Source organism: Megascapheus bottae, chromosome X (assembly GCF_031878675.1).
Source record: "Megascapheus bottae isolate mThoBot1 chromosome X, mThoBot2.hap1, whole genome shotgun sequence".
Taxonomy (NCBI): domain Eukaryota; kingdom Metazoa; phylum Chordata; class Mammalia; order Rodentia; family Geomyidae; genus Megascapheus; species Megascapheus bottae.
The window spans coordinates 13305211-13326773 of NC_143547.1; the positions used below are offsets into that span (position 1 = coordinate 13305211).

Below are 21563 nucleotides of genomic sequence, written 5' to 3' on the forward strand. Positions count from 1 at the left end.
ACTTGCCTGATGGAAGTCTCAGAACCCTACATTTATTAAGCGCTCGAAATGCATCCTGTGGCGCATACCGCAACGTATCCCTCTTACCTCACACTTAAAAAATGAACTCGCTAATAGGGGGGGAGGAATGAGTAAAAACGTGTAAAACAATTCAAATTGCAAAATTGTCCTGAAATTAAGAGTGTTTTGGGTTTTGTTTTCCTCACAGACCCTTTCATTCATCACGCGGGAGCCACTGAAACATGAGTCGTTCTTAGAATAAGGGCTTTCTAGTCCCGCCCACTCCAGAACTGAAAAGAGCGCTGGAAAAAAAAAAGCTGGCACAGAATTGCGCCACCCTATTGGCAGTTCTAATATCCATCAAGCGATGAACCGGATGTGTTGTCACTAATTTCCGCCACCCATATTCCTCACTCCCACGAGAAAGCGGTTTGGCTGTCGGCTGCTGCGTTTCTGGGCTTCTGCGTTCTTGGGCTCCTGAGCTTCTGGTCTCCTGAGAAAAGACTTCGTATCCTCTTGGGAGGTAAACAGAGTGATTTTTGCTTCGGGGGAAAGCTTAATCTTTCAAAGACGTGTTTCGGCCAACTTTTACCTCAGACCGCTGCCGCCATTTTGTTTAGAATACTCCGGTCTAGAATTGCGTTATTTATTGCCTTTTGAATTTGAATTCGAGGAACTTAAAATTGTGAAATGAGGCTTTATTCAGGGTTTTGACATCAGTCTTAAAGGGAGAGGGGTCCTGGTGTCTTGTAGAGATAAAGAAGGTTCTTTTCTGAGTGCCGTGAAAATACCCCTCCCCCACACACTCTCGAAACAGCGGGGCACCCTCACACCCCCGATGATTCTAGATGTTTCTCCAAGAAGTGGATGCTAAAACAGCCCATTTGCTCCTCTAATAACTGTAAGCAATTGAGAGTTAAAAATTCAAAGTTTTTACCTTAGGTCAATAGACAAAAATGTTCAGGGGCTGTTTTACCCCTACATGAACTTTGTGTAGAACTGTCTCCCAAAACAGTGGAGCATTTATAGATGCCACAGCCAGGAAGCCACTGGCACTGCTGTGAGGCACAAGTGCCCCGCCACCCATCATTAACTTTATAGTGGGAAAAATGTGCATAAGGTATTGATCTGAGCATATTGGTGGCTCATATCTGTAATGCTAACTACTCAGGAGGCAGAGATTAGAAAGAGTGCAGTTGGCACCAGGCCAGACAAAAAGAACAAGAAGATTGTATCTCAACTAATGAGATAACAATCTAGCTGGTTATACCAGCTATATGGGAGGAATACCCCACTCTGGAAAATTGGAGAAAATAACCAAAGTAACTTGAAAAATAAGTAAAAAGGCTGGGTACATGACCTAACTGGTACAGCACCTGCCTTAAAACAAGCTGGGGGGGGAACCTTAGTCCAAGGTTTTCAGTGCAAGTCAGCAGATAGAGAAAGTAATCTTCTGATCACTTTTTCTTCCAGCACAAGGAGAACCCCACAGATACCAGATAGCAAGAGGACTAACATATTAAGGTATTCCTCATTTTATTCTTAGTGATGACAAGTGAGTGCTGTAGTGTGACAGGACAATGGCAGGTCAATTCAGGGAAGCAACTCAGGCTGGAAGTTCAAGGAAAGACTGAGAGGACAGGCTCTGCCTCTGCCTCTATGAATAGTCATTAGAAGATATAGGACAATCTGGTCTTCTGAAATGTACCCAATCCCCCACAGATACCTTGCATACTTTAGGATATGAGCTGAATGAAAGCCTTAGAATAAGATAGGGTTTTGAAGAGCCAAGCAAATACTGTCTTTCAAGATGGTAGTTTCTGGGGGGGGATATATTAGTCTGAGGTCACTGTAATTTCTTATTCAGCATTCTTGGTTGTTTTAATTCTAATTTGAAGCACTAGGGTTCAGGTAAATGGAAAATTCTTCTTATAGGAAATCTGGTCCTATATGAAGCAAAGCTGGGTGCTGGTAGCTCACACCTGTAATCCTAGCTATCGAGATCTGAGGATCAAGGTTCAAAGACAGCCCAGTCAGGATAGACCATGAAACTCTTACTTCCAATAGGCTACAAAAAAGCCAAAAGTGATAGAGTGCTAGCTTTGAGCATAGAAGCTAAAAGCCCAGTAACAGCAACTTGTCCCAGAGTTCAAGTCCCAGTCTAGCACGAAAAAAAAAAAAACACAAAAACTCTTGTGAAGACTGATAACTGTAATTACCCAAGGATAGATAGCTTCATAGATATTCCATTGCTATCACCATAGATCATTCCCAGGCAGATATAAACAAGTGATTTCCCACCTTAGTTCCTCTCCCAGGAAGCTAGGGAGATGAGAATCTTGGAATGTGGGAGTCATTATCAATGCACGTAACCAGAGAAATTACATATTTTGCCTCAAGGCAAGAGGATAGTCCTGAATGTGTAGTGATTAAAAAAAAACCCTACCCCCCATAACAGAGCAGGCTCTACAGTATCTGGATTGTGTCAGCCCCAGGAAGACAAATGGGACTGGAGACCTGAAGCTAAAGACACACTATAGTTGTTTGCAAACGCCTCTCAGGGGAAAGGCTCTTCAGAGAAGGATTTCTTGTGCAGTATCATCAAGCAAACCTAGAGAAACAGCATAAGATAACATTGATGGAATCACATCATCTCACCTTTTTTCTTCAAGGTTACTAAATCATCTGTCCTCTCTCCTACACTCCTGTCTCCTGTCTCTGACCAGTATCATCATGCCTCGGGGTCAGAAGAGCAAGCTCCGTGCTCGTGAGAGACGCCGCCAGGTCCGAGGAGGAGGAGAACCAGAGAATGTGAATACTGCTCAAGCTACCGTAGAACAAGAAGATCATCCTTCTTCCTCAAGTGCTGATACTCAAGGTGTCCCCCACAGTTCATCTGCTGATGAAGCAAGCAGCAGTCAGTTAGAGCTGGGAGGAGCTGAATCTCTCATGGCTGCTGCTATTTCAGTTGTTGCAAATCCAAGATCTAATGAAGATGCCAGCAACCAGATTGAGGAAAAGCCAGGTACTTCACAGGCTGCCACTGAGCCACATGTAGAAGACCTGATAGATCAGAAGATTGCTATGCTTGTGCATTATCTTCTATACAAATATCAAATGAAAGAGCCCATTACAAAGGCAGATATGCTGAAAAATATTGTCCAGTCATGTAAGAATCACTTCCCTGAGATCCTGAAGAAAGCTTCTGAGCATGTGGAACTGATCTTTGGACTTGATGTGAAAGAACTGGATCCGATCAAGAATATCTATGTTCTAGTCAATAAACTGGAAATGGGCCCTGATGCAAAATGCAGTGATAGTAGAGGTGTGCCTAAGACTGGCCTGCTGATGACTGTCCTAAGTGTTATATTTACAAAGGGCAACTGTGCCACAGAGGAGCAAGTATGGGAAGTGCTAAATATGATGGGGATACAAGAAAATAGGAATCACTTCATTTTTGGGGATCCTAAGAAGGTCATTACCAAAGATTTAGTGAAAGACAGGTACCTGAAATATGAAAGGATACCTGATAGTAATCCACCACGCTATCAGTTTATGTGGGGCCCAAGAGCCCATGCTGAAACCACTAAAATGAAAGTCCTGGAGTTTTTGTCCAAGATCCACAATACTAGTCCTAATTCTTTCCCAGAGTTGTATGAGGAGGCAAAGAAAGATGAGGAAGAAAGAGCCCAAGCCAGAGTTGCAGCTAGGGCCCGTACTGCTGCCATGGCTACTGCACGTTCCAAGGCCATGCCCAGCAGCTCTTATCCCAAGTAAAACCTAGTAAAGGTGTTTCCCAATCCTTTTGAAGAGGATACCTATAGTTCTCTTTAGGGGAAGGTAGATTAACATGGTGTATAGTTCTTCCTCTGTGTAGTAACTTGAATATTTGTTTGTTGTTCGTTTTAATAGGTGTATGTGTCTTTAGAATCCAAGTTTGTAAGATACATAACGTTCATTGATGTTTATTAGATATAAGAGTGAAAGTTTTACTATCTGTTGAATTTAGAAATTTCCCACATTATTTAATGATATTGAAGAGAGTATATAAGCAGATTAGATATTTCCATGAAATTGTGAAAGGATGTCGAAAAAGTTAATATATAAAGAGAAAAAAATCAAATTTTGTATCACTTTTAGCCTGTTCTATGAAATTTAACATGTATATCAGATATGTTATATAGTGTTAAGAAATTATATAATAAACGTTTATTCTTGCACATTGTCTCATTTGTTTAACAAATTTTCCCGGGCATTTGCTTTTTGGAAGGCACTGTGTTTATATTATGAAATGTAAGGATAAATAAGATACACTCATTCCCACCAATTTTAAAGCTGTCACTTAAAAAAGTGTAGTATGACATATTCTAAAGTGTGAAGAAATAAGTAAATGAAGGCAGCATCAGCTGATGAAGTAATCTTAATTTAAGAGATATCAAGGAAAACCAAAGGCATACGAGTTTACAATAATCCTTCTCAACCAATGACTGGGCACTGTGAAACATGCCTTTCATCCCAGGCTGTGGGGGGAGGGGATAACAAAGATAGTACCCTGTCACAATCCCATCACCCAAGCAATAGAAGGAAAAACAAGTAGGACTACAGTCCAGACCAGCCCATGCATAAATCCATCTTGCAAATAAATCTGTCTTGCAAATAATAAATGCAAAAAAGCTGACAGAGTGACTCAAGTGTTAGATTAAGTACAAAGCCTTATATTCAACTTAAAAAGGGGGTTGTGGACTCCATGAAAACAGCCAGGTACAAATGTGCCGAGGAAAGTGGGTTTGAGATATTAGGAACAATCCAGTTACTTGGTGAGTTAATTTTTAAATTAAGATGAGTTGTAGTTAGATGTGGTTGGGAGAATGATGAAACAGGGCTGACTCCTCAAGCTAATGTATCTACAAGTTAAAAAAAGGTCTTGGAATAGAAACTACTTTTATCCATTTCTTTAGGGTTAGATAAAAAGAGAATCTCTTGTCTTCCTAAGGAATGAGACATTGCTTTCCTTTCACCATGTTCTTCTCTCAGGTACAGTTGAACACTACAGAAGGAACCTGTTTTATATCCAGAGAAGTTCTGAGAAATAAGAGTGTTATCAGTGTGCTCAGAAACCACTCTGATGGAAGTAATTTCTCTGCCTTGGAGAAGTCAATCCATTACATTTTCATAGGTAGTCAAATATAATTTAGCAAACTCTCACTTGATTGTTAAGTTTTAAATGGGAATGAAATAAATTACCAAGGGGTGTCTTGGATGGAAGAACAGCACAAAAGCATAAGAAGAGTTAGTCCTTTATAGAAATTTTTGGAACCAAAAGTTTCACCTAACTCCACACTCAGGATAAATCTTAGTAAGTAGTTTTGTTTTATTTGCTATACCTCCATTTGGATGGATTTTGTGCTGTCCAAATGCTGCAGATTTTCTGATACTTCTTGATGGAAAAAAAATGACCATCCTGGAAATATGGCTCTATGGTATTGTGTCAATCTAGCATAGGTGAGGATCTGGTTTCAAATCCTACCCTAAAATAGGCATATGTTTGTAGAATCTGAGTCAAAGTTATAATACTATTAACTGCCAATTATTAAGCATGTAATAAAACTCAGTCACTGTGCCAGGGACTCTGTGTGTGTGTGTGTGTGTGTGTGTGTGTGTGTGTGTGTGTGTGTGTGTGTGTGTGTTCACTCATGCCAGTACTCAGGGTCTTGGCACTGTGCATTAGCTTTGATACTCAAATCTAGCCCTCTACCATTTGAGTCGTAGCCTCACTTCTAGCCTTTCTGGTGGCTACTTGGAGTTGAGTCTCATGGATTTTCCTGCCCAGACTGGCATTAAACTGGGATCTTTAGATCTCAGCCTCTTGAGTAGGTAGAATTAGAGGCATAAGCCACCAGTACTCAGCTTGAAGCTTTTATACTTTATGTACATTTAAGACGTCATGAGATGGGATTTGTCAAACTTTATTTAGAAAAACTTTGAGCTTTAAAATTTTGCAACTTCCCAGATTTCATATAGCTCCTAAGTGTCAGACATGGAGTGCTGGTCTAAAGCGGTTTATAGCCCACATGGCAAATAGTCTGTCTCTTTTATTTTGTGTGTCATTACCGGGGCTTGAACTTGGGTTCTTGTGGCTTTTTTACTCACAGCTAATACTCTTTTACTGAGCTACACCACTAGTTGTATTCTCTCTTTTCTCATGATAACACTAGATAATGAAAAGATAAAATGTAGTGCCAAGGAACTGAATGCATTTATAATGAAAAAATAATAATTATGAATCATTTTTGGACTGCCTATGGACCTCATTTACTGCTCATCAGCTATGGATGCTTTTACCAAAGCTTTTGCCAAAACAGCTTGTGAGTGGGGTTACATTTGGCATCGAACCTACTGGTTCTTGAAAGATGACTTAAGTTGGGTTTGAGGAAGGAAATGAGGTTAGGGGAAAAGGTAAATGTAATTTTATGCCATCTGAAATTGACACTGGACCTATACACTGATGAGTGTGCATAGTTGAAGGGAAAATATTTGAAACCTCCTAGGTATACTAAGAAATCACTGTTTGGGGCTTGAACTCTGGGCCTAGGAGCTGTCCCTGAGCTCTTCGCTCAGGGCTATCACTCTACCACTTGAGCCACAGCAGCACTTCCTATGAAAGGACTTTAAACAACACATATCACAGAGTTATCATCTCACACATTTGTAGATGAGAAGTATAAGTTGGTTTTGTTTTTTTCTCTCTCTCTCAGTTACAGAAACCTAAACCAAATTTTCAAAGCTGGGATTCAGTCTGAGAGATTCCCCCTCCTTTCTTTGCCTCCCTCCCTCCTATCTTCTTTCAGGTAAGAAATTATCATTGGTTCTCTCCATTCCTTCAACCAGTTTCTCTGGTAGCTTTAAACTTCAAGAAGTCGTATCTTAGCCAAAATTCAGATTGATAAAAAGCTTTTCTCCAGGTGAGGGGCATATTATGTCTATGTATTTGGCAATGCATCTCCAAGATTTCAGTGAACTATACTCTCCCCCTCTCCCTCCTCCCCCCTCCCCCCCCCCCCTCTCTCTCTCTCTCTCTCTCTCTCTCTCTCTCTCTCTCTCTCTCTCTCTCTCTCTCTATTGCTTTCTGTTGTGAGACTTGAACTCATGGTCTGGTCATTGTCTCTTAACTCCTTTGCTCAAGGCTACTCTACCACTTTGATCCACAGAGCCACATCTGGGTTTCTGGTGGTTAATTGGAGATAAGAGTCTCACAAGACTTTTGTACCCAGGCTGGCTTTGAACTGTGATCATCAGATCTCAGCCTCCTGAGTAGCTAGGATTACTTGTATGAGCCACCAGTACCCAGCTTGTCGGGAAGATTTCAGTCAGGTTGTTCTTTGAATCCACTTATGATAGAAGTCTACTTTTCAGTAATTTGAAGAGGGAAGTGAGTTTGTAGGCAGTCAATAGAAGTTATCTTTTTCCCCTGAAAACTTTCTCTCATTATGCACATGGATCTTTTTATTTTATTACTTTATATAGATTATAAGGACATTTCCTTGTTTACATCTCCACACATGTTTACATTATATTCTAATAATTCTGACAACCTCTGTCATACTCCTGCCCCTCTTCAGACTCTCCACAAGTAAAAGCATCCCCATCAGGTTGAATGACTTTGTAATACATTGTATAATTTGCACTTTGAGTCAATTTGCACATGTAGCCTAACTCCAGGCTTAAAATGGCTCCCCTAATATCTCTCTGTTCTGTCTTCAGGTGAAGAAATTTCTCTGCATGTAGAACATCATGTAAATAGACAAGGCCTGTAAGACAATCCAGCAAAACTTACCTCTTTTTAAGGTTAGTACCATAATTTCAAATTCCCATGTAATATAACATTCATGAGGCTGGAAGATAAGGATAAAGAAATTTTGTGAAATAATTTTTTCAATCAACAATATAGGTAAGAATTATCTCCTAGACAGTCATGTCGGCTCTGATAATAAAAGAAAAAATAACTCACCATCATTCTCTTGACTTTTGTCTGTAACTGCTCTAGAAGAATGTTCAAGCTTTTCATTGTGCCCCAGGGCACCCACACAAGTTCTCAGATGTGTTCATCAGGTGATTAAATAGCAGAAAGTGGAAAGTTATGATTCTGATCAGGCAACAAAAGAATAAAAATAATTGCTCTGTGTTTGAGATTATAGATATCATTGTATAGCGTAGAAAGGTAATAATGAGGGGTTAGAGGTGTTGGTAGAATGCTAGCCAGTGAGTGAAAGTAGCAGGTACTGAGTTCAAATCTCAGTCCCACACCTGAAAAAAAGAAAGGTAAAAGAAGTGTGAGTCCTTCTTGTTGAGATTTACAGATCATTTTGAAAAAAAAATGTGTGAAATGGGATCTGAAAACACTTGTCACTTATGGGGACTAGATACTGCTGTTGAATATCAAGGATTTTTTGATATTTTCAGAAACTCTTCCAAAAACAAAGAGTTCTATTGTCATAACAATATATATATATATGTATATATATATTGCCAGTCTTGAACTTAAGAGCTCAGGGCCTGAGCACTGTCCTTGGACTTTCTCAGGGCTATTGCTCTACCACTTGAGCCTCAGCACCATTTCCAGCTTTTTTTTCCCTGTGTATTTAGTACCGAGGAATCGAACCCAGGTCTTCATGCACGCTAGGCAAGCACTCTACCACTAGGCCAAGCTCCCAGCCTGACAAATTATATTTTTATTGATTTACTACACTATGACATTTAACTGGAGATTCTGCAATTGCTTATCCACACTGTATCTTGCTCTCCATTCATGGTTCATATTGATATTAAATTGTCAGTCTACTGGAAATTAGGAGAAGAACTGTGACTCCTGTTCACACTGAAATAACTGCAGAATATGACTTTCCCACCAGTGCACATGAAAGCCAGTATGCCTTCCATGCCTTTTGTTCTATTCATCAACAAATAGAAAATTTATAATGAGATGTAGATCTACATGTTAGAAGTAGCCTGGGTACTTGGACCACCTGATGACAGAGAACTGATACCAATTCATATCAAATTTTATTTGTATAACAAATGAGCTTTAGATATATTAAGCCAGTCAAATTAAGTTTTTGCATTTACAACTATATCTGGTTAATGTTCAACTATTTCTTTCTATCAATAATATTTTATTAAAAAGGTGATGTACAGAGGGATTACAGTTACATAAGTCAGGTAATAAGTACATTTCTCTTTTATATTCTTAGTTAACTATTTTAAGTACAAACAGAAAAGGGCATATAGTCCTGTCAAAACTTCTAAAAATATAAATAAATTACAGTTCCACTTCCTCCAAAATCCAATCTGTTTTCAAATCTATTTACATTAATATTTTTATATGTAGTATTTTTAAAAATTGATAATTATAGAAAAATACAGCATAAAATATTAACATATGCTAATAACTGTTGCATGTGTTCTTCTGCCTCTAATCCTTGCAACTAACTAAAATGAAGTTAGTATCTTTCTGAAATATCACATATAGGTACAATTCAACTAGTTCCTAAATCAGAAAATAATGTACATGCCATAACTAACTGTACTAATTTCCTCCTGATAGACACACAAAGTGTTTTCCACTGATTTGTATGGTTAATAGAACTGATAAGGTCATAGAACATAAATTGTTGAGGAAATGTGCATGTTTTATTAAAAGAAAAGTTAATAAAAAGTATGAGCTGAGTGGGAAGTGTAATGGCTATAAATTTTATGACTATTGCTTATGTTATTTGATTCCAAATAGTGCTATACAAATTTATAGACTCATTTTCATATACCAATATTCATAAATAAATTTTCTTGGTTGGTCTTGTGGTCATACTTGCCTGAAAATATATCATCTGACTTTTAATTTAATGTCCATTGCCTTGTTTTCTAAATAAATTGAGCCTAAAATGAACATAATCTCTAACCTAACAAAATAAAATATCAACAGTGTATCTTGAGTACCTAAAGATCCATGAATTAATCATTATGAGATGTCAACAAAAAATATTTCCCTTTGAGAAGGAAATACTTGTTCAGAATACATAGATTCCAGGATATGGACCTACAAAGAAAAACTACAGTTACTGAGGGACGTTAGGAGCCCAGAGGGCAGAATAATTTCTACAGTGCAGGAGATGGATTACAAGCAAATCAACTCCAGAGGTCCCAGAGCAAATGGAAGTCAGGGGTCTACATTTAGAGTTCAGCGTAGGGAGGAAAGGTATCAGAAGGAGAAAAGATGAAGAAACAGCATTTGGCAATGAGCTTGCCCATCTTTCAATGATTGTTACAATGATTTATGTTGTTAGGTGAGCAATCAGATGAAGGATTTGAGGCATTCCTCATACCTCCTCTTTTCCTGTCAGGTAGTGTATCACTAGTTCTTCTACATTATCCACTGATGCTATTAATGAATTCTGTGAGAGTTACATCTCTCCTAAACCTTGGCTAACCAGTATGTCCATAAGGCCTCTCACCACAGAGCTTGAGTCCATGCACATGCACAGAATAGTGATTAAGGAGAGTTACTATCAATAGGTAATGAAAGGAATGTATTGCTGCAAGGAAGGGAAATTGGAGATGGGAGTCCCATGGGTTACCTACTTCACTGACTGCAAATGAAGGTCTAAATGTGTGCATGTTTTGATAAATGATACTCATCCATAGTATTATTATTCATAATAAGCATAATATATGGAAATAATTTTTTAGTAATGCACTAGTAATTTTTGAGGAAAGGGAAACATTTTGTGATTGAAACCTGTATTCCTGAATCCCCCTAACCTTCCCCCCTGCAGCTTCTTTTTTGCCAGTTTCAGGGCTTGAACTCAGGGCCTCATATTATCTCTTGGCTTATTTATTCACAGCTGGTGTTCTGATACTTGAATTCACAACTCCACTTCCAGTTTTTTGTTGGTTATTGGAGATAGAGGCTCTTGGTTTTCTGGCTCTGAAACTCATTCCTCAAATCTGTCTTCTGAGTAGTTAGGGTTGATTACAGACTGAGTCAATGGTGCCCAGTCTGTCCCACAGAATACTAGAAGTGTTAACTCTGGTAAGTTAGTTTCTCTTGAAGGCTTGCCTTATTAAAAATAGAAAGTAAATGCATATAGTTAATTTCAAATGTTTAACTTGAAAATAGATAATTTTCCACTCTTCCTGTTGAAAATGCTTGGTTAGTTTTCTTTCATCTTCTCTGATAAAACTAACAAAAGATAAAAATAACAAAAATATACACATGCCTCCCATGAGACTGGGCCCCCTGCAACTCTTTAATCTCAAACTTGTCCATTTTTAGCTTCTCACAGTTTATCACTGAGTGGTTATGCTTTGTTTTTCTTTATATTAGCATAATTTAACTATACAAAGAAGTTGTACTATGATATTTACAATAAGCATATAATATATTTTGATCAAATTCATTCCATCTATAATTACTGACTTTTTTATAGAGCAATGTGAATTTTCTGTGGCTATATCTAGTAGTCTTTGCTGTCCCCAAACACTGAAGGAATGGAATTGACTACAAATTAAAAATAATCCAAGTGAATGTAGAGGCATTATGTATATATTTGGAAACTACATCTGTATTTATTATCCTTAAATCCAAGATTTGATTGAATTATTTGAAAGGGAGAAAAGGAGGAGGGAGGGAGGGAGGGAGGGACAGAGGGAGGGAGGGAGGGAGGTAAGGGAGGGAGAGGCAGGGGGAAGGGAGCGGGGGGGAGAGAGAGAGGACTTTTGTACTATCTATAGTAAAATTTTTGGTTATCTTTCACTATGAGGTGAAGGAATTTAAATGGGTATTTTATTTTTGGCAGTTAGAGGGCTTGAACTCTGGGTCTGCCTGTTGTCCCTGAGCTCTTCAGCTCAAGGCTACTACCCCTTGAGCCACAGCACCACTTCTGCTTTTCTAGTGGTTAATTTGAAATAAGAGTCTCATGAAATTTAGTGTCCAGGCTGGCTTTGAACTGTGATCCTCAGATCTCAGCCTCCTGAGTAGCTAGGATTACAGGCAAGAGGCACTGCGCCCAGCTTTGAACGAGGTTTTGTCTCAAGGCTCTAAGATGGATGGGTTCCAGATTCTAAAACAAGTAAAAGTGAAGATCCCCAAGGAAATTATAGGAGAATCACGTATCTCAGAAGAGACTAGGCAGTCCAGATCCAAGTACTTTCTGGTAGCACTTTTAAATCTGTGACTGTATGTTAGGGCAACAGACCAGCAGGGAGAAGACCAGGCAAAGGCCCTAATAAAAATCTGAGGTAGCAATCCACACTAGTTAGAAAGGGCCCTTCAGAATCCAGACTCCTTTTAGGCCTGGAAGGTCCATAATTGTAGTATCTAGATATAACTGCGCATTTGTTTTCAGCTTAAAACAGAATAATTGATGGGTAGCAAGGGTAACTCAGGAAAGAGAGAGATTTTTAGTCTGTGCTATGAGGTAATACAAAGGCCCTTTGTGAGTTGTCAGGATAGCAGGTAGGGGCCTTAATAGGTCAAGACCCCACACATTTCTGTCCCTTTCAGTTGTCATAGCAAATCCCAGGGAAAGAACATTCAATAGCCTCTGAATTCTCTCTGTGGAGATTCAAGGAGGTACCCTTAGTATGGTACCATACTTAAGACTTCAGACTACCATATGGCAGTATATCAGGCCAGAACAGAAGTAAAGGTAAGAATGTTGACCTTGGAGGGAATTATCAACCCCAAAGGAGAAGAACTCATATAAGGGCCCTGACTATACTATCATAACAGGTACTTTCCATGTGGGAGAAGGTGGATGTAACAGAGGGTTTGGGTGGTTTCCAGACTCCATCTGTCAAAGACTGTTAGTTATATTTGAGGAGACCTCCAGCCCACCAAAAAAGAGTGTTTCATAGATTCCTGATAGACCCAATACAGGGATCACTCAGTTCTCTTGGAACTCAGACACTTGAGGGAATTAGAACATGGCTTTAGGCCAGAAGAAAATTATGCCTACCCCAGTTTTAACAGGAATAGATCCTGATAGTTTTGTTTCTTTTTAGTCTTTTAGTTTTCTGAGACAGGTCTGGCTGGCCTTGATTTACATAGCATAAAAACATCTTGAATTTATGATCCAGCTGCCTCAACCTCTAGATTGTTCGGATGACAGGAATGTACACCATTCCTGGCAGAAGATCCTGAGTTCTAATGTAACTACTCACTCTGGATCAAAAGGGGCAGATAGAATCCTGCCTCAACCCAAGGGATTATGAAATAGATTTATGAAGATAAATCTCCCTAAAGTTTTGTTTTGGAATATCAGAGATAATGAGGTTTCCCTAAGTCAATTAGCCTCCGGTTAACACAGTCTAGGAAACCAAGGCCCTACCAAAATCCAAGGTGAGAACTCTGAATGAAGAATGTAACCACTGATAAGGCCAGTACAGAAAAGGTCCAACAAACTCTTTCATTGCTCCATTCCTGGATGTCCTAAGTAAGATATGGTCAGAAAAATTCTTCATCTTCCCCACATTAGGAAGGAGATTAGGACATTAAAATGACAAGTGAACATCAAAGTCGAGATACCCTATACCTGCCAAAAACCAAGATGATGACCAAAAACCAAGATGTTAACAGAAACATCTGTCTAGCAGAACAAATGGACTCCACAAAGGCCTGGAAATATTAAACCTTGCTCTCCCCAACCCAGAAAGTCTCAAGAATATCTAGTAGGTAGCAACCTAAAATACATCCTCAGTATTTCAAATAATACTTAGGAGACAGGCAGACTAGAAACGATAGCTTATGGGCCTTTTGCATTTCTTGAGAACACAAGAAAATTTGCAGAGGACCCAACCAAAAAGTCAAAGTGTTATTTATTGGTTGACTGAACAGACACTATCTCATCCTCTCTTTTCCAGATCACCAGAACATCCACTCTTTTCTTATATATCTGAATTGAGTCACCATGCCTCGAAGTCAGAAGAATAGACGCCGTGGTCGGAAAAAACACAATAAGACTGTGGAAAAAACTGAAAAGTTGGTGGGTGTCCAGGCTGCTGTATCAAAGGAACATAACTATTGCTCTTCCTCCTCTGCTAGCACCAAGGGAATTCCCCATGGCTCAGTTGCTGAAACATCCAGCAAAAACCAAGGTGCTAAGGGTACCTCATCCACAAACACCAAGGCTACAGTTGGTTTAGGTACAACATCTAATGAAGATAAAAAAGGCTATGTGAAGGAGAAGGGAAAAAACACTCCCCAAATCACTAAGAAATACACCAAAGATCCCCTGGATGACATGGTAGTAACACTTGTACATTACATGCTGCACAAGTATCAAATGAAGGAGCCCTTTACAAAGGCAAGCATACTGAGAAATATAAACCAAGCTCACAAGAACTGCATTCCTGAGATTCTAAATAGAGTTTTTGAGCACATAGAGTTAGTCTTTGGCCTTGACATTAAGGAAGTAGAGCCCAACAAGCACATCTATGTCCTAGTCAACAAACTGAAAACATGCTCTGACAAAAGGCTGGCTGATGGCAGAGTTGTGCCCAGGTCTGGCTTGCTGATGACTCTCCTGGGTGTAATTTTCACAAAAGGCAACTGTGCTACAGAGGAGCAAATCTGGCAAGTACTAAATCGGATGGGGTTCTATGATGGGAAGAAACATTTCCTTTTTGGTGAGCCTAGGAAGCTTATCACCCGTGAATTTGTAAAGGAAAGGTATCTGGAATATGAGCAGGTAGCTAATAGTGATCCTCCACGTTATCAGTTCCTATGGGGCCCAAAAGCGCATGCTGAAACCACCAAGATGGAAGTCCTTGAGTTTTTGTCCAAAGTCCATGAAACTATTCCTACTGCCTTTCCATCCTTATATGAGGAGGCGCTGATAGATCAAGAAGAAAGATCCAAATCCAACGTTTCAGCCAAGGATTGCACTGCTCATAAGACCAAAACAGGATGCAAGGCAAAGTCCAAACACTGCACTCGCCCCCGCTAATATCTTGGGCAAATTCTTCACTTTGAAGGTGAAAAAATCCAGTCCATGTTTTAAGCAGTAGAAGGTCAACATGGGACTGGAGACAATACAATAAAAACATTTACATTCTTGATCAAACTAGTATTTTGAATAATTTGTTTAAGGTGTTATTTTTAGGCTGGGAATGTAGCCTAGTGGGAGAGTGCTTGCCCAGCTCAAAGCCATGGGTTCAGTTCCTCAGTACCACATACTCAGAAAAAGCCAGAAGTGGTACTGTGGCTCAAGGGTAGAGTGCTAGCCTTGGGGTCGCTCAAGGACAGTGCACAGCCCTAAGTTCAAGCCCCAGGACTGGCAAAAAGAAAAACAGATTTTAAAAAGATGTTATTTTATTACAAAGTTAAAGTAGCTTCAAAATTTAAGCTCACGAATGACATACATCAAACTTTCCCTACCTTGTGAAATTGAAGAACTGTGGTTTAGTTGGCAGAGTATGTAGCTGATGATTGGAAACATCAGGCATTAAGATCAAATTCTGGTCTCAGACTAAACATAAAAGTGAAAAATGGAAAATCTAATTATAGTTATATGGAACAAAACATCATGGTAGTAAAGCAATAATATCTGTAGAAATGTAAGATAATTCAGCAGTTCTATAATTGGGACCTACAAAGAGAGATAAAAGGAAAAGATCCCTATTCATTTTTACTCTGTCATTCTGTAAGTTAAAAAGTGTGTCTTAGAAATGTATATGTTATTGATTATAGGACTGATCAAAATACATTGTAACAGACCCGTTGAATTTCAAAACCCTTTGTAAAGCTGTTGAAAGATAATAAACTTTTAAAAAGATACATGAAAAATTATTCATAATAAATGTGATGGTCTTACACACTCATTATTTAAACATTGTAAGGTTTATTATAATGTCAGAATAAACATGTTCTACATGTTGCCATTGAACTGTAGAGTCTATAAGCAGAAGTGGGCCAAACTAAGACCTAATGGACCAGTCAAATGAAGAATAAGAACGTAAAAGGAAAGGGTATCAGGAAGAGGGTACAGGTGTAAATGCCTTGATACATCCTTCAGTGTGATTTCTCCTTCCTTCTTTCCCTCCTCTCTTTCTTCCTTTTATTTTTCTTTTTCCTTCTTTTCTATTTTTGCAGAACTGAGATTTGAACTCTGGACTTCATGCTTGCTCAGCAGGCACGCTACCATTTGAGTCAGGCCCCAGCAATGAGAATCAATTCTAAATTAATGTGAGTGATGGCTTAAATAAAGCTCTGACAACAATGAGTAGTGGCCATCGTCCCCGAGACAAAAGTTGAAAGATGAAAACCTATAAGAGAAATATATTTGTAGTAATTGCATAAGACAATAAACCAGAGAGAAATCTTCCACATGTTGTAAGAATGGAAAGTGTCTTGGGCTCCCTTCATTCTTTGGAAGTTGAGCAAACATAGCACAGAAACTAGATATTCTATGCATGTGTCCATTGTCTACAATGAGTTTCTGTGCAGTGCTGGTTAATTCTGTCTGGACATGAGATGTTCAGAAGCCAATTTAATGGAACACTTTGCTCTGCTTGAGAAAGAGCTTGTTGCAGTCACTTTACACTACTAAAGGAATACCGCAGACTGAATAAAATTTACAAAGAAAAAATTTATTTTCTCACAGTTCTAGACTCAGAAGTAAAGATCAAGATACTGATACTTGGTAAGTGTTCTGTTTGCTGCTGCACTCAATGGCAGAAGATGAGAGGGTGACGTGAGGAAAGAGAAATGGGTCTGAACTTGCCCTTTTGTTTACAAAATATTCCTTCAATAATGGCATTAATTGGTTAGTGAATACAGAGCCCTCATGGATTCATAATCTCTCCTTCATCTCCATGTCCCCAAAATGATACATCAGGATTAAGATTCCAATGCACAATTTGGGGGATGTTCTTTCTACTAATACAATATTCATGTTAGGTTATTTTGTATATCTTCGGCTCACACCTGTAGTGTTAACTACTCTGGTACAGTGGTCTGAGGATTTTGGTTCAAAGCCAGCCTGAGCAGGAAAATCAATGAGACTCTTTCGCCACTTAACCACCAAAAAGTCAGAAATGTAGCTGCGGTTCAAAGTGGTGGAGCATTATTCTTGAGCATAAAAGCCCAGAGAAAATACCCAGGCAATGAGTGTAAGGATCAGCGTGCGTGCGTGGATGCCCATGTGCTCACACATACACACACACACACACACACACACACACATACACACACACACACACACACACACACACACACACACACACACAGAAGACATTGATGTATTTTCTAGGAGTTTTGCCTCCAGCTGGGCAGATTCTCCCAAGTGTGTGTGTGTGTGTGTGTGTGTGTGTGTGTGCATGTATGTGTGTGTATGTGTGTGTGTATGTGTGTGTGTGTTTGTGTAGTATTACATGTATTTTTAAATGTTTTAGTCATATGGATATAAACTTAAAATTAAACATGTCCAAGAAGGGAGATTGGCAATACTTGTAATAAAATATAATATTAATAACTGGTAACTTTCAAAGACTCAATCTGAGAATGTGTGTTCCATAAGCTATTTATGTATCCAGCAGTCATAATTCACATGGTATACATGAGATAGGGAAGAAAGCTAACTAAATTTAATTCACTTCACACATAAAACAAAATCACCCAACACTTTGGCTCACATCTATAGTACTAGCTACTTAGGAGGCTTAGATCTGAAAATCCCCATACACAGTCACCCCAGGCAAATAAAACCTTGAGACTCTTTCTTACCTCCAAGTAGCAAAAATACATGAGAGAAACGAGGCTAATATGAGATTGCTGGTCTGAAGACCTCTCCAGCTCCCACTCCTACTCTTCTCACAGCCTGAGGTAGATTTTATGTATTTTATTTTATTATTACATTTTATTTTATATTATGGTCAAAGCCATTAATTTCCATGTAGGAAAATAACTTTTGTTGAAGTTTTAAGAAGGCCGGAAGAAGATTACAGGCTGTGATAGGGTGAATTGGATAAGGACACTTTGAATACACATACAGAAATTTCACAGTGCAACTCCTTTTGTACAACTAATGTGTGCTAATTTTTAAAAATTAAATTACTTTTATTAAAAACCTAAAATATTACTATTTCAATGTATAATAATGCATTGTAAATTTTTTATTTTGAGTTAGTTTACATTCTACTCTTTGTTATTGTCTTTGAATCCAGAATGTATTTTACATTTTCAGAACATAACAATCTGGATTCTGATCAGTAACCATATATAGCCATGAGGTGTTTTAGTGGACAATATATGTTTCTTACATCTTACCTAACCAGGCCTTACAAGACCTCAAATATGGAGAAGTTTTTTTTTTTGGCCAGTCCTGGGCTTGAGCTCAGGGACTGAGCACTGTCCTTGGACTTGCTCAAGGGTAGCACTCTACCACTTGAGCCTCGGCACCACGTCTGGCTTTTTTCTATGTACGTGGTACTGAGGAATTGAACCTGGGTCTTCTTGCATGCTAGGCAAGCATTCCACCACTAGGCCAAACTCCCGGCCCAAATATGGAGATTTTTGAGGAGCCTCCTATAAACCAATCACCAGGCCGGATCTGATTTTTATACTGTATCCTTTCTTCCTTTTTGAAAATACTGAAATTTGAGCTCAGAGTCTTGTGTTTGCTAGGCAATATTCTGTATTTTAACTTCTGAAAAACATTCAAAAATATTCATTGCAAGCTACAAGTGTTGCTGTGGCTCAAGTGGTAGAGCTCTAGCCTGGAGAAAGCCCAAGGACAGTGCTCAAGCCCTGAGGCCAAGTCCCAGAACTGGCAAAAAATATTAATTGCATATTTATTTGGGAATTGTCAGTCCAAGGTGGTATTACAAAATGTTTTTTAACAAAGTATCAGAAGTAATAAAAATTGTTGATCATCTGAAAGCTGAGAAGTTCAAGAATGAGACATCAGCAGACTCAGTGTCTGGTGGGTCCTTGATTCCATATAGAAGGTTCCTGCCATATCTTTTCACATAGCTGAAGGGGAAATAAGCTACCTCAGAATTCATTTTAAGGGTACTCATCCTAATAAAGAGACCCCAGTCTCTTTACCTTACCTCTTGATATCACACTATTGGTCTTTAACATAGGAATTTTGTGAAAACAAACACATTCAGACAGTAGTGGGTACATTATTTAATAAACTTGCATTTTTGCTATCTGAAAATTTTCTTTTTTGCTATCATGCGATGATGATATAGACTAGGCCTACTCTGTTCCCTGTTGAACTCTCCAATCCTTCAGAGAGTGCCTGACCCACAGTAGCCATTTTATTTTGTGAACATGGCAGTCTTGTCTTGAATTTTACCCATTTTCTGTCTCAGTCTCCTAAAAGATGAGATTATAGACATGTACCATCGTCATGAACTTTATCTATCATACTTTTAGTTACAAACTGGGCTTCTGTGGAAGTTCACTTTGCTTTCACCTTAGTATCTATTTAGCTTTTAGTTCTGAGACAAAGTGTGTGTGTGTGTGTGTGTGTGTGTGTGTGTGTGTGTGTGTGTGTGTGTGTGTGTGTGTGTGTGTGTATTTGCTCGAAGTGGGGCTTAAAATCTTGGCACATTTGCTTGTTATTTTTTCTACTCATGACTAGCCTTCTACTATTTGAGGCACACCTCCAGTTCCCAGCTTTTTGCTGGTTAATTAGAGATAAGAGTTTCCAGGATTTGTCTGTCTGATGTGGCTCAGAACTGAGATGCTCAGAACTCAGCCTCTTGATTAGCTAGAATTATAAGTGTAAGCCCATGGTGTCTAGCCATATTTCCTCAAGTTCCCTAGAGAGAACACTAATTTGGGCTACTATTTTGTAAATGTTATCAATGATGAATGTATTGCCAGAGACCAACAGGAAGAATACTGATTTTCTGTCACCCACCCACCTATGCTGATTCACTAGGTGAGGTTGAGACATGACTGATTTTTTTTTTGCCAGTCCTGGGCTTGAGCTCAGGGCCTAAGAACTGTCCTTGGACTTTCTCAAGGCTAGAGATCTACCACTTGAGCCTCAGCACCACTTCCAGATTTTTTTCTATGTATGTGGGACCGAGGAATCAAACCTGGGTCTTCATGAATGCTAGGCAAGCACTCTACCACTAGGCCAAACCCCCAGCCCCATGAATTTTATAAGTTAGGTAATTTTTACAATGAGGCAAATATAGGACTCTGTATTTCAGCATTCAGTAGATTATTGTCAGCCAATAGGTTGGGTGCTTTTTTGTGTGCTTGAACTGGGGCCTGAACTCAGGCCAGGTATTGTTCCTGGTCTTTTTTACACAAAGCTTTACAATTTCAGCCACATCTTCACTTACCGCTTTTTTTTGGTGGTCAATTAGAGATAACAGTGTCATGGATTTTCTCTCTGGGCTGGTTTTGAATTGCAGTCTTCAGATCTCACCCTCTTGAGTAAATAGTATTATCTATTGGCATGAGCCACCAGAGCCTGGCTGTTTAACTAAGGCTTTCCATTCCCTAGGCTAGCTTGCTTGCCTTTCTTTTTGTTGTTGTTCTTTCTAGGGACCTGCACTTGCTAGGCTGCCTTGTTCATATGCTATTCTACCTTTGAGTTATACTTTCAGGTCTGGTTTTTGCTATTTTCGAAACAGTCTCATGGATTTTTCTGCCTTGCCTGGCTTTGAGCCTTGATCTCTCAGATCTCAGCTGCCTGAGTAGCTAGGATTGCAAGTGTGAGCCACTTAACAGGCAGCCAAAATGGTTATTTTATCAAGTGCCCATCTCTTATTAAATGAAGCTACTGGTTATAGGTGTGAAAAACAAAATATGGATGCCTTGAAAGTCTAGCTATAGCAAAAGTAAGACTACCACAGCAAAGTGTACCACTCTTTAAGACTGGGATTTGAACATGGGCAGTCTAACCACAGAATGTCCTTTTAACACCACATATACTATGCATAATGTAAAAATGTCATCTTCAAGTCCTATTTTGGAAGATGCAATTTCATTATTTCAAATTCCAGATCTTAATACTTTGCTTACAAGTTGTCTTACAGACCAGTAAAACAATTTTTTAACATTTATTTTGGTCACCTAGCCTTTCTGGTTGAGCCCTTCTGGACAAATGCACACAAGCATTTAAATAGAATCCAGACTCAGCAGAGGCTTAATTAATTATCACATGCTTGCTTCAAAATGGCCATCCTTTTACCACAGACATCCAAATGCTGGGGTTGATTACAGATGCTGTACATGATTAGTTTTAATTTTAGCTCAAGTTTGCAAAGCAAATCACTAGTCCACAAATTATGAATAACTTGTTCATGTTTCATAATCTAAATTTTAAAGGTTATGCAATTTTTCCTGTGGCCTAACTCTGGATTTGTCCCAAGGTACTTTCCTTTTCCTTTATGTAATATGAGAAACAAGGATCCCTCATGGGAAAACTTAGCTGGCTCATGAGGTGGTTTAAAAGCTAAGGGATCCGCCAGAGGCAAGCAAGTTATATTTCTTGGTAATCCATACTGTCCATAGCAAAAGAACGTGACAGCACTTTCTTAGG

The 21563-nt window shown here is 39.0% G+C and overlaps 2 protein-coding genes across 4 annotated transcripts; both read left to right on the forward strand.

Annotated features, from left to right (window-relative positions):
* Nucleotides 1-423: 423 nt before the first annotated feature.
* On the forward strand, nt 424-4134 carry LOC150040500 (melanoma-associated antigen B10-like). 2 transcript variants are annotated; one of them, XM_090326008.1, is made up of 3 exons: nt 424-523; nt 1474-1524; nt 2673-4134. In XM_090326008.1, exon 3 carries the CDS (start codon nt 2734-2736, stop codon nt 3775-3777), a length of 1044 nt encoding a protein of 347 aa, XP_090182134.1. In that variant the 5' UTR covers nt 424-523; nt 1474-1524; nt 2673-2733; the 3' UTR covers nt 3778-4134. The 2 variants fall into 2 exon arrangements, with proteins under 2 accessions (XP_090182134.1, XP_090182135.1); XM_090326009.1 differs by having other exon boundaries at nt 2727-4134.
* Nucleotides 4135-12536: 8402 nt separating this feature from the next.
* LOC150040501 (melanoma-associated antigen B10-like) lies at nt 12537-15105 on the forward strand. Of its 2 annotated transcripts, none has more exons than XM_090325709.1 (2): nt 12537-12784; nt 13915-15105. In XM_090325709.1, the coding sequence occupies exon 2, from the start codon at nt 13962-13964 to the stop codon at nt 14997-14999; it is 1038 nt and encodes a 345-aa protein (XP_090181835.1). In that variant the 5' UTR covers nt 12537-12784; nt 13915-13961; the 3' UTR covers nt 15000-15105. The 2 variants fall into 2 exon arrangements, with proteins under 2 accessions (XP_090181835.1, XP_090181834.1); XM_090325708.1 differs by having other exon boundaries at nt 12537-12701.
* Nucleotides 15106-21563: the final 6458 nt, after the last annotated feature.

Excerpts from the sequence above, each read along its gene's own strand:
- LOC150040501 (XM_090325709.1), top strand. The coding sequence starts at position 13,962 with ATGCCTCGAAGTCAGAAGAATAGACGCCGTGGTCGGAAAAAACACAAT.
- LOC150040500 (XM_090326008.1), top strand. The coding sequence starts at position 2,734 with ATGCCTCGGGGTCAGAAGAGCAAGCTCCGTGCTCGTGAGAGACGCCGC.